Source organism: Chiloscyllium plagiosum, unplaced genomic scaffold (assembly GCF_037043375.1).
Source record: "Chiloscyllium plagiosum isolate Xiang-an unplaced genomic scaffold, Cpla_swu_hap1 HiC_scaffold_10, whole genome shotgun sequence".
Classification (NCBI taxonomy): Eukaryota; Metazoa; Chordata; class Chondrichthyes; order Orectolobiformes; family Hemiscylliidae; genus Chiloscyllium; species Chiloscyllium plagiosum.
Genome location: NW_028270148.1, coordinates 43477720 through 43491268, shown reverse-complemented (window position 1 = coordinate 43491268; position 13549 = coordinate 43477720). Strand labels below are relative to the sequence as shown.

At 40.6% G+C, this 13549-nt stretch overlaps 1 protein-coding gene across 7 annotated transcripts in view; it reads right to left on the bottom strand.

The window, feature by feature from the left end:
* LOC122552789 (transcriptional-regulating factor 1) overlaps positions 1-13549 on the bottom strand; it is a 236190-nt gene that overhangs the window by 12629 nt on the left and 210012 nt on the right. For all 7 annotated transcript variants that reach the window (XM_043695722.2, XM_043695729.2, XM_043695728.2 and 4 more), the window contains one exon: positions 12679-12792. In XM_043695722.2, coding sequence (XP_043551657.2) covers positions 12679-12792 — 114 coding nt within the window. The remainder of the gene's footprint in view (positions 1-12678; positions 12793-13549) is intronic.

Genomic DNA, 13549 nt, shown 5'->3' with positions numbered 1-13549 from the left:
TGGGCTGGTTGCTGGCAGGTGGGACTAGATTGGGTTGGGATATCTGGTCAGCATGGACGGGTTGGACCAAAGGGTCTGTTTCCATGTTGTAAATCTCTATGACTCTGTGATTCAAGTTAAGTGGCAGAAAGGGAATAGAAAGGACGAGAGGAAAAACTGTTTTTAAAAAACACAGGGAGTAGAGGGTGCCTGGAATTTCTTTTGTTCCATTGACAACTCTAGTCTCATTTTCCAATATTCCACTATTTACTCTTGCCTCTCTCTTACCTTTTAGATATCTAACAAAAACACTTCCAATCTAGTTTTATTGCTACCTAGCTTATACTCTTATTTCATCTTCTCCTGAGTGTTTTGTTTAAGTTGTCCTCTACTGGTTTGTAAAAGGCTTCCCATTCGTCTTCACCACATTGTATGATGTTTTGTTTGTTTTTATGCTGTCCCTGACTTCCCTCGTCAGCCATAGTTGTGTTATCCTTCCCTTCCTTCTGCCTTGGGATGAATTTCTGCTGTGCCCCTGAATTACCTCCAAAATTCCTGCCATTGCTGCTCCACTATCTTCCCTGCTAGACTCCCCTTCTAACCAACTCTGGCCAACTCCTCCCTCTTGTCTTTGAACTGTAATGTTTCTCCCTCTCAAAGTGCAGGATGAATTCTATCATACTACGGTCACTGTCCCCAGGGGTTCCTTCACCTTAAGCTCTCTATTGTATCGTTAGAGGCCCTGGTTAAATTTCATTCCTAAATGTTTGTGTCTAATATGGAGTATGGGAAAAGAAATTCATTCTCAGTATTATAATAGGATTTTTTTTTAAAAATCAATGATCAATTAAAAAGAGAGTATTATTGCTTAAAAAGCTAGCATTTCAGAAGTAACAAATAGCCCTTCCGTTGCTGCTTAGATCTGACAGTTTTAGAATTAGAATTAGATTTTATTGTCACATGTACTCAAGTATAGGCATACATGAGTACAGTGAAAAGTGTAGAAAGTCACCAATTCTGGCATCATCTTTGATAAAAAGGTGTCCAGATGCAAAACCTTGGGTCTAAATTAGAAAATGAATCTGCTGATGCAGCAGTTGTAAGATGATACAGGATATTCAAACTGGTTGACATCTGTTCGTTGATATGAAAAATTCATTCAGATAACCAAATCAGCGGAGACTCAACACCACATGGAATAAATGACAGTCGATATGTCAAACAATATACAACTGACATTTAAATATTATTTAATAATTTCACCCCTAGACAAATAGTTACACTGAACAAATTTAAAATGTCACCAATCACTTGCTTTACTCAGTCAAAAAACAAAGATGTGATCAAGCATAGTTTGTGAAATAAACATTATTCAAGTTCATCACGATTGGACAATTGATACAACAATGGACGACAATTTGATGCAATGACAAATTTAGCTCTGAACATCAAAACAGACTACTCCATGCACTGATCTTCTAGGAACAAGTTTTTATGTTAGAGTTTTCAAGGAATCTTATCAGAGCATGACAACGCTCTGATAATGTTTACTACCAATTTCACTCCATGGAGAAGTTTTTCATTTTCAGTCACCATTCCCAGTTTGAGAATTTATCGCAGATTATTTGCAAGATTATTTACATAGTCTTCTGAAGTTTTTCCTGATGAAAGACATGTAGTAGATTGTGGTTGCAGCTGTCCAAGCAAATAAAAGGTATTTAAAGCTTAACAGTTCTCAGACATTGATGGGTAAATTTATTTCAAATCATGCATTTGGTAGGGAAATACATTCATTAAAAAAAATGCAGGATTTGTTGGAAATAATTTGATACTAATTTCTCAAATATTTCTGAGAAATTCATAGCAGGGTCAGCTGCTTGGTATCGAAATGTTGTTGCTAAATGCATTGAGAAAATTTTCATTATTTCCTTAACAATATTTACTGACTTACATTATGAAATTGATATGAAATCACACATCTTCTTCAACAAAGGATCTAAACTAACCAAATATTTGATTTGACACAGCATGATAAAATTAGAGATGGACTGTTAAGAGATAAGATGTCAATCAATTAACAGAAATATTAAATGGCTTTTAAAAATGCAGTTCCATCTAACAGGAAACCTCTTGACCAGCTAGTGGGGGCAAAACAATTATTTTTGCATTTGCTAAATAAATCAACAAAGATCAAAACAAAGACAATTCTGTTCAAGAAAATTGTGGAACAGAAAAAAATAGCACTTGGTCACCAGTGCAATTCTGGTTCAGTCTATAAGAGTTGATCAAACATTGTCCAGTTTGCTAGATTGAGCCAATGATTTTATGTTTTGGGTCTCAGTAGAGAGATGTGTTAAGAGGACAAATCTTTGAAAATTAAATTCTCAAGTTATATCAAGTCATTGAGGCTCATGGCAAAGCAGTAGTGAGGAACATAGAACAGCACAGTGCAGGCCCTTTGGTCCTTGATGTTGTGCTGGCCTTTTATCTTACTCTAAAGATTGGACTAACCTACATACCACTCATAGTACTATCTTCCATGTGTCTATCCAAGAGTCGCTTAACTGTCCCTAATGTATCTGACTCTACAACTATTACTGGCAGTGCATTCCATACACCCAGCACTGTCAAGAAGCTACCCCTGACATCTCCCCAAAACCTTCCTCCAATATTATGCCCCCTCATGATAGACATTTCCGCTATGGGAACATGTCTCTGGCCATCCACTCTAGCTATGCTTCTCAACATCCTGTACACCTCTATCAAGTCACCCTCATCCTCCTTCACTCCAATTAGAAAAGCCCCAAGTCCCTCAACCTTTCTTCAGAAAGCATGTCCACCAGTTCAGGCAGTATCCTGGTAAATTTCCTCTGCACCCTCTCCTAATCTTCCACATCTTTCCTGTAATGAGGTAACCAGTACAGAACACAATATTCCAAATGTGGTCTAACCAGTGCTCTGTACAGCTGCCCGCATAACCTCGTGGCTCTTAAACTCAATCCCCCCGCTAACGAAATCAACATACCATACACTTTCAAAACAACCCTATCAACTTGGGTGGCAACTTTGAGGGATCTATGGACATAGACCTTAAGATCCCTCTGTTCCTCCTCATTGCCAAGAATCCTACCTTTAACACTGTATTCAAATTTGACCTTACAAAATGAATGACTTCACACTTTTCCAGGTTGAACTCAATCTGCCACTTATCAGCCCAGTTCTGCATTCTGTCAATGTCCCGTTGCAACCTACAACAGCCCTCCACACTATCCACAACTCCACCAATCGTGTCATCAGCGAACTTAATAACTCCCCCTTCCACTTCCTCATCTAAATTACTTGTAAAAATCAGAAAGAGCAGAGGTTCCAGAACCGATCCTTGCTTTAACACCACTGGTTACTGAACTCCAGGCTAAATACTTTCCATCTACTACCACCCTCTGTCTTCTATGGGCAAGCCAATTCAGTATCCAGACTGTCAGATTTCCCTGTATCCCATGCCGCCTTATTTTCTGAATGAGCCCACCATGGGGAACCTTATCAAATGCCTTGCTAAAACCTATGTACACCATCCACTGCTCTACCTTCAATGTGTTTTGTCACAACCTCAAATAATTCAATAAGGTTTGTGAGGTATGATCTGCCCCTCACAAAGCGATGTTGACTATCTCTAATCAAACTATGGTTTTCCAAGTAATCATAAATCCTGTCTCTCGGAATCCTCTCATATACTTTGCCATTACCCACCTTAGACTGACTGGTCTGTATTTCCCAGGATTATCTCTATTTCCTTTCGTGAACACAGGAATAACATCTGCCACCCTCCAATCATGTGGCACTACTCCAGTGGACAGTGAGGACGCAAAGAACATCACCAAAGGTGCACCAATCTCTTTCCTCACTTCCTGTAGTGACCCAGGGTATACCCCATCTGGCCCGGGGATTTATCTAACCTTAAGTTCTTCAAAATTTTCAGCACATCCTCCTTCCAAAATCAACCTGTTCCAGCCTATCAGTCAGTTTCACACTGTCCTCAGAAACATCAAGGTCCCTCTCAGTAGTGAATACTAAAGCAAAGTATTCGTCAAGGACCTCCCCTCCTTCCTCCAACTTCAGGCAGGAGTTCCCGCCACTATCCCTGATCAGGCCTCCCTCACTCTGGCCATCCTCTTGTTCCTCACATAAGTGTAGAACGCCTGAGGGTCTTCCTTAATCCTAGCCCCTAAGGCTGTTGCATGTTCACTTCTAGCTCTCCTAAATCCATTCTTCAGTTCCTTTCTGGCTATCTTGTAACCCTCTAAAGCTTTGTCTGATCCTGTCTCCTCAATCTTAAGTAAACATCCTTCTTCCTCTTGACTAGGAAGAAGATGTTGCACATCCCTTGTCACCCAAGGTTCTTTCAACCTATCATCCCTTCCTTGCCTCAGTGGGACAAAACTGTCCAGTACTATGAGCAAGTGCTTCCAAAACAACTCCTACATTTCTGTTGTCCATTTCCCTGAGAATTCTGTTCCCAATTTCGGCCACCCAGTTCCTGTCTAATAGTATTGTAATTCCCCCTCCCCCAATTAGATAACTTTCCCATACCATCTGCTCCTATCCCCCTCCACAAGTATAGTAAAGGTCAGGGAGTTGTGATCACTATCACAAAATGTTCTCCCGCCGAGAGATCTGATACCTGCCGTGGTTTATTGCCAACCACCAAATCCAATATGGCTTCCCCTCCAGTCAGCCTTTCTAAATATTGTGTCAGGAACCCTTCCTGGACACACTTGACAAAAACTGCTCCATCCAAACTATATGAACTAAGGAGGTTACAATCAATATTAGGGAAGTTAAAGTCACCCGTGACAACAACCCTGTTACTTCTGCATCTTTCCAAAGTCTGCCTCCCAGTCGGCTCCTCTGTTTGTCTGTCTCTCTGTTGCTATCGGGGAGCCTGTAGAAAACTCCCAATAAAGTGACTGCACCTTTCCTGTTTCTGACTTCCACCCATACTGACTCTGTTGACAAACCCTCCTTGACGAACTCCCTTTCTGCAGCTGTGATACTATTCCTAATCAGCAATGCCACTCCTCCATATATTTTACCTTTTCCCCCATTCCTTTTGAAACATCTAAACCCTGGAACATCCAACAACCATTCCTACCCCAGTGATATCCAAGTCTCCGTAATGGCCATAACACCACAGTTCCAAGTAGTGATTCACACTCCGAGTTCGTCACCCTTATTCCTGATACTTCTTGCATTAAAATAGACACACTTCAACCCATCACACTCACTGCACCTTTGCCCAATCAAGAGCCTGTTCCTCCTCATAGACTCTCTGCACGCTGTATCTGGCTGTTCACTACTTACTCCATCATCTGACCTGTCGTTCAGGTTCCCATCCCCCGCCAATCTAGTTTAAACCCTCCTGAAGAGGTCTAGCAAACCTCCCACCCAGAATATTGGTGCCCCTCCAGTTCAGGTGCAACAAATCCTTCTGTCCAAGTCCAAGTTCCCCCGAAGATATCCCAATGATCCACATTCCTGAAGCCCTCCCTCCTACACCAGCCCTGCAGCCACGTGTTCATCTGCACTCTTTCTCTATCCCTAGCCTCACTAGCATGTGATACCGGTAGTAATCCTGAGATTACTAACGCTGCTCGTCTTGCCTTCTAGTTTCCAATCTAACTTCTTATATTCTCTTTTCAGGTCCTCCTCCCCTTCCCTACCTATGTCATTGGTACTGATGTGTACCATGCATTCTGGCTGCTCTCCCTTCCCCATAAAAATCCTGTAGACTTGATCAGAGACATCCCTGACCCAGCAACTTTGACTATGGCTTTAGAAATGATCCATATTACTTGCTTCTGAAAATAGTAACAATGTGTGTCGTAAGCATCTCTGATGTTGAATACTTTGAATAACCATCTGTCAAATCAGTAGTTGAATCACTGTAAAATGTATTCAGTTCCTCAGTCTCAAAACTCCAATGCAACCATTCATAAACAGAGTTTACTGTAGAGGCAAATAAATGTAATTGGTACATAATTAACGGAATAATACTGCATTTAAGTGTGGATAGATCATTTTTCTTTATAAGCTTATATCAGATCTTAACACTGACACTTGCAATTGAAGGACAAAGAATCTGAATTTGATCAAATGAAAATATAACTACATTATGAAATATGATTTAGGATTACTGTTAATGGATAATGTCATCGCATTAATATTTGAAATCTGAAATGGAGTTGAGGAAATAAATCCATTTATGAAGCAAATATACAATAAGTACTTAAATTACATGGATTGCACTGATGCCAGAGGAAGTCACAGAGTCATATAGCACGGAAACAGACCCATTGATCCAATTCGTCCATGTCGAGCAAGTTTCCCAAACTAAACTAGTCCCACTTGCCTGCATCTAGCACATATTCCCCTAAACTTTCCCTATTCATAGACTTGTCTACATGTTTTTTAAGATGTTGGAACCTGCAAAGTGGTAGAGGCAACATTTAAAAAGACATTTGGACAGGTATGGATCAGAAAGATTTAGAGCAAAATCGGCCGAATGGAGACAAATGGAATTAGTTCAGTTTCAGATACCTTATCGGTGTGGATGAATTAGATTGAAAGGTATGATTTCATGCTGTGATGACTCTATGATGAAAACCTGGTATGAATTTTACGTCACACAAAGTAGTATAAAACTCCCTTTTACATTCTACCAAACTGCATCTTTCACTTTGCCCAATATTATTTATAAAAAATAAAAGGAAAATAAAGTCCAATTTTCAGCAGATTATATTTTAAAAATCTAATATGGCATGGAAGTAATGGGACTTGAACAGGGAACTGACAGCTGTATAAGCATACATTTCAAAAGACCTATAATTGGAAAAACTATGGAGGGCAAAATTGGAAAAAACTGTTGACACAGTCAGAATAAAAATAATGATCCACGTCAAAGCAAGTAGACTCAATCTTGAGCCTCATTTAAAACTGACCAGACTCCTGCAAGTGCCTGTTGGTGTTTCTGTGAGCATCTTGTCAGCAAAGAGTTTAAATTTGCAGTATTGCCACAGACCCTGCCATCCTCAAAGACAGGATTAAGTGATCAGAAAGGCTGTTGTGCAGCCCCCTTTGTGACAGCTTAAAAAAAATCATTTTTGGCACCAGCCTTAGGTCAAAGGTCCACATATTAGAAAACATCTATGTGTAGTGAAGTGCAGAATGCCATAGGCTTGCTGCATTTAGAGCAGCGCAATTTCAGAAGTCCAAAATAGATTTCAGACTGCATATTTGCAAATGCAAAGGATCGAATGCCCAAGAATTGAAGTGGAATGCCCACAGATCCCTGAAGGTAACAGGGAACCGAGAAATAAGACAGGGATGATCACCTTATTAGGATTGTATTATAGACCCCCCAGTAGTCAGAGGGAAATTGAGAAACAAACTTGTAAGGAGATCTCAGCTATCTGTAAGAATAATAGGGTAGTTACGGTAGGGGATTTTAACTTTCCAAACATCGACTGGGACTGCCATAGTGTTAAAGGTTTAGATGGAGAGGAATTTCTTAAGTGTGTACAAGACAATCTTCTGATTCAGTACGTGGATGTACCTACTAGAGAAGGTGCAAAACTTGACCTACTCTTGGGAAATAAGACAGGGCAGGTGTCTGAGGTGTCAGTGGGGGAGCACTTTGGCACCAGCTACCATAAATCTATTTGTTTTAAAATAGTGATGGAAAGGGATAGTCCAGATCTAAAAGTTGAAGTCCTAAATTGGAGAAAGGCAAGTTTTGACAGTATTAGGCAAGAACTTTCGAAAGCTAATTGGAGGCAGATGTTCGCAGGTAAAGGGACAACTGGAAAATGGGAAGCCTTCAGAACTGAGACAACAAGAATCCAGAGAAAGTATACTCCTGTCAGGGTGAAATGGAAGGCTGGTAGGTATAGGGAATGCTGGATGACTAAAGAAATTGAGGATTTGGTTAAGAAAAAGAAGGAAGCAGGATAGATCGAGTGAATCTTTAGAAGAGTATAAAGAAAGTAGGAGTATACTTAAGAGGGAAATCAGGAGGGCAAAACGGGGACATGAGATAGCTTTGGCAAATAGAATTAAGGAGAATCCAAAGGGTTTTTATAAATATATTAAGGACAAAAGGGTAACTAGGGAGAGAATAGGGTCCCTCAAAGATCAGCAAGGCGGCCTTTGTGTGGAGCCACAGAAAATGGGGGAGATACTAAATGAATATTTTGCATCAATATTTACTGTAGAAAACGATATGGAAGATATAGACTGTTGGGAAATAGATGGTGACAACTTGCAAAATGTCCAGATTACAAAGGAGGAAGTGCTGGATGTCTTGAAACGGTTAAAAGTGGATAAATCCCCAGGACCTGACCAGCTGTACCCGAGAACTCTGTGGGAAGCTAGAGAAGTGATTGCTGGGCCTCTTGCTGAGATATTTGTATGATCGATAGTCACAGGTGAGGTGCCGGAAGACTGGAGGTTGGCAAACATCGTGCCACTGTTTAAGTAGGGCAGTAAAGACAAGCCAGGGAACTAGAGACTGGTGAGCCTGTCTTCAGTGGTGGGCAAGTTGTTGGAGGGAATCCTGAGGGACAGGATGTACATGTATTTGGAAAGGCAAGGACTGATTCGGGGTAGTCAGCATGGCTTTGTGCGTGCGTTTGAAGAAGTAACAAAGAAGATTGATGAGGGCAGAGCAGTAGATGTTATCTATATGGACTTCAGTAAGACGCTCGACAAGGTTCCCCATGGGACACTGATTAGCAAGGTCAGATATTACAGAATACAGGGAGAACTAGCAATTTGGATACAGAACTGACTCAAAGGTAGAAGACAGAGGGTGGTGGTGGAGCATTGTTTTTCAGACTGGAGGCCTGTGACCAGTGGAGTGCCACAAGGATCAGTGCTGGATCCTCTACTTTTTGTCATTTACATAAATGATTTGGATGTGAGCATAAGAGGTACACTTAGTAAGTTTGCAGATGACACCAAAATTGGTGGTGTAGTGGACAATGAAGAAGGTTACCTCAGATTACAACAGGATCTGGACCAGATGGGCCAATGGGCTGAGAAGTGGCAGATGGAATTTAATTCAGATAAATGTAAGGTGCTGCATTTTGGGAAAGCAAATCTTAGCAGGACTTATACATTTCATGGTAAAGTCCTAGGGAGTGTTGCTGAACAAAGAGATCTTGAAGTGCAGGTTCATAGCTCCTTGAAAGTGGAATCGGAGGTAGATAGGATAGTGAAGGCGGCGTTTGGTATGCTTTCCTTTATTGGTCAGAGTATTGAGTACAGGAGTTGGGAGGTCATGTTGCGGCTGTACAAGACATTGGTTAGGCCACTTTTGGAATACTGTGTGTAATTCTGGTCTCCTTCCTATTGGAAAGATGTTGTGAAACTTGAAAGGGTTCAGAAAAGATTTAGAAGGATGTTGCCAGGGTTGGAGGATCTGAGCTAAAGGGAGAGGTTGAACAGGCTGGGGCTGTTTTCCCTGGAGCGTCGGAGGCTGAGGGGTGACCTTATAGAGGTTTACAAAATTATGAGGGGCATGGATAGGATAAATAGGTAAAGCCTTTTCCCTGGGGTCGGTGAGTCAAGAACTAGAGGGCATAGGTTTAGGGTAAAAGGGGAAAGATATAAAAGAGACCTAAGGGGCAACGTTTTCACGCAGAGGGTGGTACGTGTATGGATATGAGCCGGGTGCTGACAGGTGGGACTAGATTGGGTTAGGATGTCTGGTCGGCATGGACGGGTTGGACCGAAGGGTCTGTTTCCATGCTGTACATCTCTATGACTCTATGGCAGGTAGCTAAGAAGGCACCCTTTATTGCGAGGCATTGGACTGCATTTTATGGCACTGTGTTCCCTGCCTCCTAAACCCAGCTAAAAGGTCGCGGGGTGCAGCCCATTCATGATATAAATGGCTACCTGCAGCAACTGAATGCTGACAGGACCATGAATTGGTTTAACGTGATATTTCTGTTCCATTCTCAGGATGAATTCCTGCTTTAGCAAGTTACCAGTTGAAGAACTATCAGCTTCATCTGGCACTGGAGCTACAGGCAACCCCACCATGCCATGAAACCCATGTAAGTTAGGGGTCAAGGGTCTCAGGAAAAGTGTGTGGAGCCAGTTTGAAGACAGAGAGTAGGATTAAAATGGATAGAGGGAGAGGCAGAAAGAGGGCTTGTCATCATGAACCCAGGAGTCCCATCACTGAGGATTCCTCATCCACTGTCTCATCAGAAGCCATGAAGCTAAAGCTGGTAGATTTCCCAGACAGCCAGGGCCTGCCTCTGCAGCAGATGAAATATATCTAGCAGTAGAATGAGGTCCTTAACTGGTGATTAATTGGTCACTTCAAGACCTTGACAGGTATGATGGAGATGGGTTGCCCAGTGCCTTTACCATCCTACCCGTATAATGTTTCAGCTAGGGAGGAAGTAGATGGTTAGGCGACAGGAAGGCCACCTGCCTTCAAATCCACTGGTGGGGAAAAAGTATAGAATCCAGTCCTTGAATCAGCAATAATAAATATAAAATAATAATGAGGCCACAGCCAAAGTATTGTGTACATTCCATCAGTGTATGACAGGAAGAATGTGAATATACTAGTGACAGTACAAGAGAGACTGGAGAGTGCTTCCATGACGGGAAAATGTTAGCTGAGGGAAACAAGTGGAGACGTTGGGACTGTTTCATAAGATGCAGGAGCAGAAGTAAGCCATTCTGTCCATCGAGTCTGATTCACCATTCAATGAGATCATAGTTGATCTGATAACCCTCAACACACCTTCCATCTTTTTCCACATGCCCCTTAATGCCCTTACTATTATGTCAATCTCAGCCTTGAATATTCTTCAGGATGCAGCCTCAACTGGTCTCTGTGATAAAGAATTCCATAGATTCATGACCCTCAGAGAAAAGAATTGCTCCTCGTGTCTTAAATGGATGACCCCTTAACTTGAATTAGACTTTCTGATCCTAGACTCTCCAAAGAGAGCCCATTTCCTTAATAGAGTGCTCAGTAACAAAGGCATGAATTTAGAAGTGAATGATACAGGATTAGTGGGAAATTGTGGACAGTTTTCTTTCCCCAGAGGGTGGCGGAGTCTGGATCACGGTTTGCCTTTCCGCATTTGAAGAGTACTTTGATGTGGACCTGAAGTACTGATACCTACTCAGATCATTACTTACCAGATGGCATAGGCACATTAGCCAAATAGATAATTTATGGTACAAAGGCCAGAAACATGTTTCAACCTAACAATATCCTTCCATCTTGTTAAATTCCTCGTCATGTACAAGCTCTCCAAGACCCTGGCTAATCCCCTTACGGCAGAGAGAAAGTTAAAACCACATGACTACTCATGCTTAATAATTTAAACCAAAACCCTCATATATCCTCCTCCCTGAATTGCCTACCCTCCTTTCTTTTTGCAGTCTTGCTTTTCACTCCCTTCATCATACACTGCAGTCTTTTCCTCTTGTGGTCTCTATGAGGTTACAATAACAGAAGGTCATCTCTGTTCTCCTTTTCTGATGTACAAATCACACGCTAAATTCTCCATTTTTCATATTCCTACCTCCCTGCAAATGTATAAAACATTTGGAGATTTAAAAAGTTAAAGCTGTTCAAAAAATACTTTTATGTTTCAGATATCAAGGAAGATGGTGGTAACGTTCAACCCCTGTGATTCTCCATCTCCCACTGAAATGAACACATTTCTCCTTGACTATAATAGAACTGGCAGTAATGGTGCTAGAATCTGCACCAATTGTTATGTCCTTGTGTAAAAACAAATTTGATGAACTTCAAAGGAAAAGAGAGTCATAAAAGAAAACTCAAATATACATGTAAAATCAACTTTATAATTGAGGCCGACACAAGCTCTCAACAACACGCCTCAGGCGACTGACTGTGTGGAGTTTGCACATTCTCCCCGTGTCTGCGTGGGTTTCCTCCGGGTGCTCCGGTTTCCTCCCACAGTCCAAAGATGTGCAGGTCAGGTGAATTGGCCATGTTAAATTGTCCGTAGTGTTAGGTAAGGGGTAAATGTAGGGGTATGGGTGGGTTGCGCTTCGGCGGGTCGGTGTGGACTTGTTGGGCCGAAGGGCCTGTTTCCACACTGTAAAGTAATCTAATCTAATCTAATCTAAACACATGTCCTCAACAACTAATCAATTCAATTAAATTTCCTTAATGAATGGATTAAATTAATAGGACTGTTTAAACAGACTGCCTTAGGTAATTTACACATCTTAAATCATTAGTATCATTTCTTCAGATACACGATTCCAAATCAACGTCAATCAAAATTTCACCAGCCTCTTAGCAGTATTAACCACAGAGGACTACCATTATTCAAGAATAGACTGACTATAAATTCTCAGCAATTTAAACAAAAATACTGGAAACAGTCCATAGTCAGATGGCGTGTTCACCATTTCCAGCATTTTCTATTTATGTTTTCGATTTTCAATGTCATGGTATTTGCCTTTTGTACATGTTCAGTACCTTGCCTGCACCTGACTTAAACTCATCTACCACGATTAACTAATATATATTGATCAAGTAATAAATGCTCACCTTGAAAATAAACAGTTGACCACCTGTTTTAAAATCTAATAACATGTGATCACTGACTCCTTCATATTCAGATTTCTACTTACCATTCTCTCTGCCTCCATTTCTGCAAGACGGGTCCTGTGTTTTCGACCTAATCGCAAGACCTTTTTCCAAGTATAGTAATATTCAACACACTGTGCCACAGTCTTTGATTTGATCTGTATTAAATTATAAAGTTGATAGACCAATGTTACAGTCCCAATTCCATATTCACACAAATATGCTTAACAAAAGTTTATATTAACTTTTAAAAGTGTTTGTTTAACCATTCTAAGATTTTCTTACAGATAGATGTTAAATATCTTTTTAGAGTAGAATGATAGAGACCAGAGGTTAAGAGTTGGTTAGACAAAGTCCAGACATTTACTTTTCTACTTGCTTTAATTCCAGCCTAAACATACAACTCACTGATTGCTTGTTTCTCCATATTTATACTGTTTTTTATCCAATCATCCATTAACTAACATAAAACCATCATCTATTCCCTAGTTCCAGTTGGACAGCTAGATCCTATTAGATTATGAAGAAATTTTGAGACTAATAAGCACACTGCATCCTCAGATTTATTTCTGACCCATTCATTTTTGCTAAAGAAATAGACCCACAATAGCACATTGCTGTAACTGAACAGTTGTTCTATAACCACTTGTCATTTTTACATTACATCCTTCTAATTCTCTGAAGTGCCTTATAGTATTTAAAGGCATTATATAAATTAATGTAAAGGCATAATATAAATCAATATATGTAATGGGGTAGTTCAACAGCAAATGGTGTACGTGCTGTAAATCTGAAATAAAAATAAAGAATGCTCAAAAATCAAAATACACATCTGGTAACATTTGCAAGAGAAAATCAGACTGAACATTTCATTGATCTTTTACCAGATCTGGTTTTGAGCAAGTGATAAAGGGG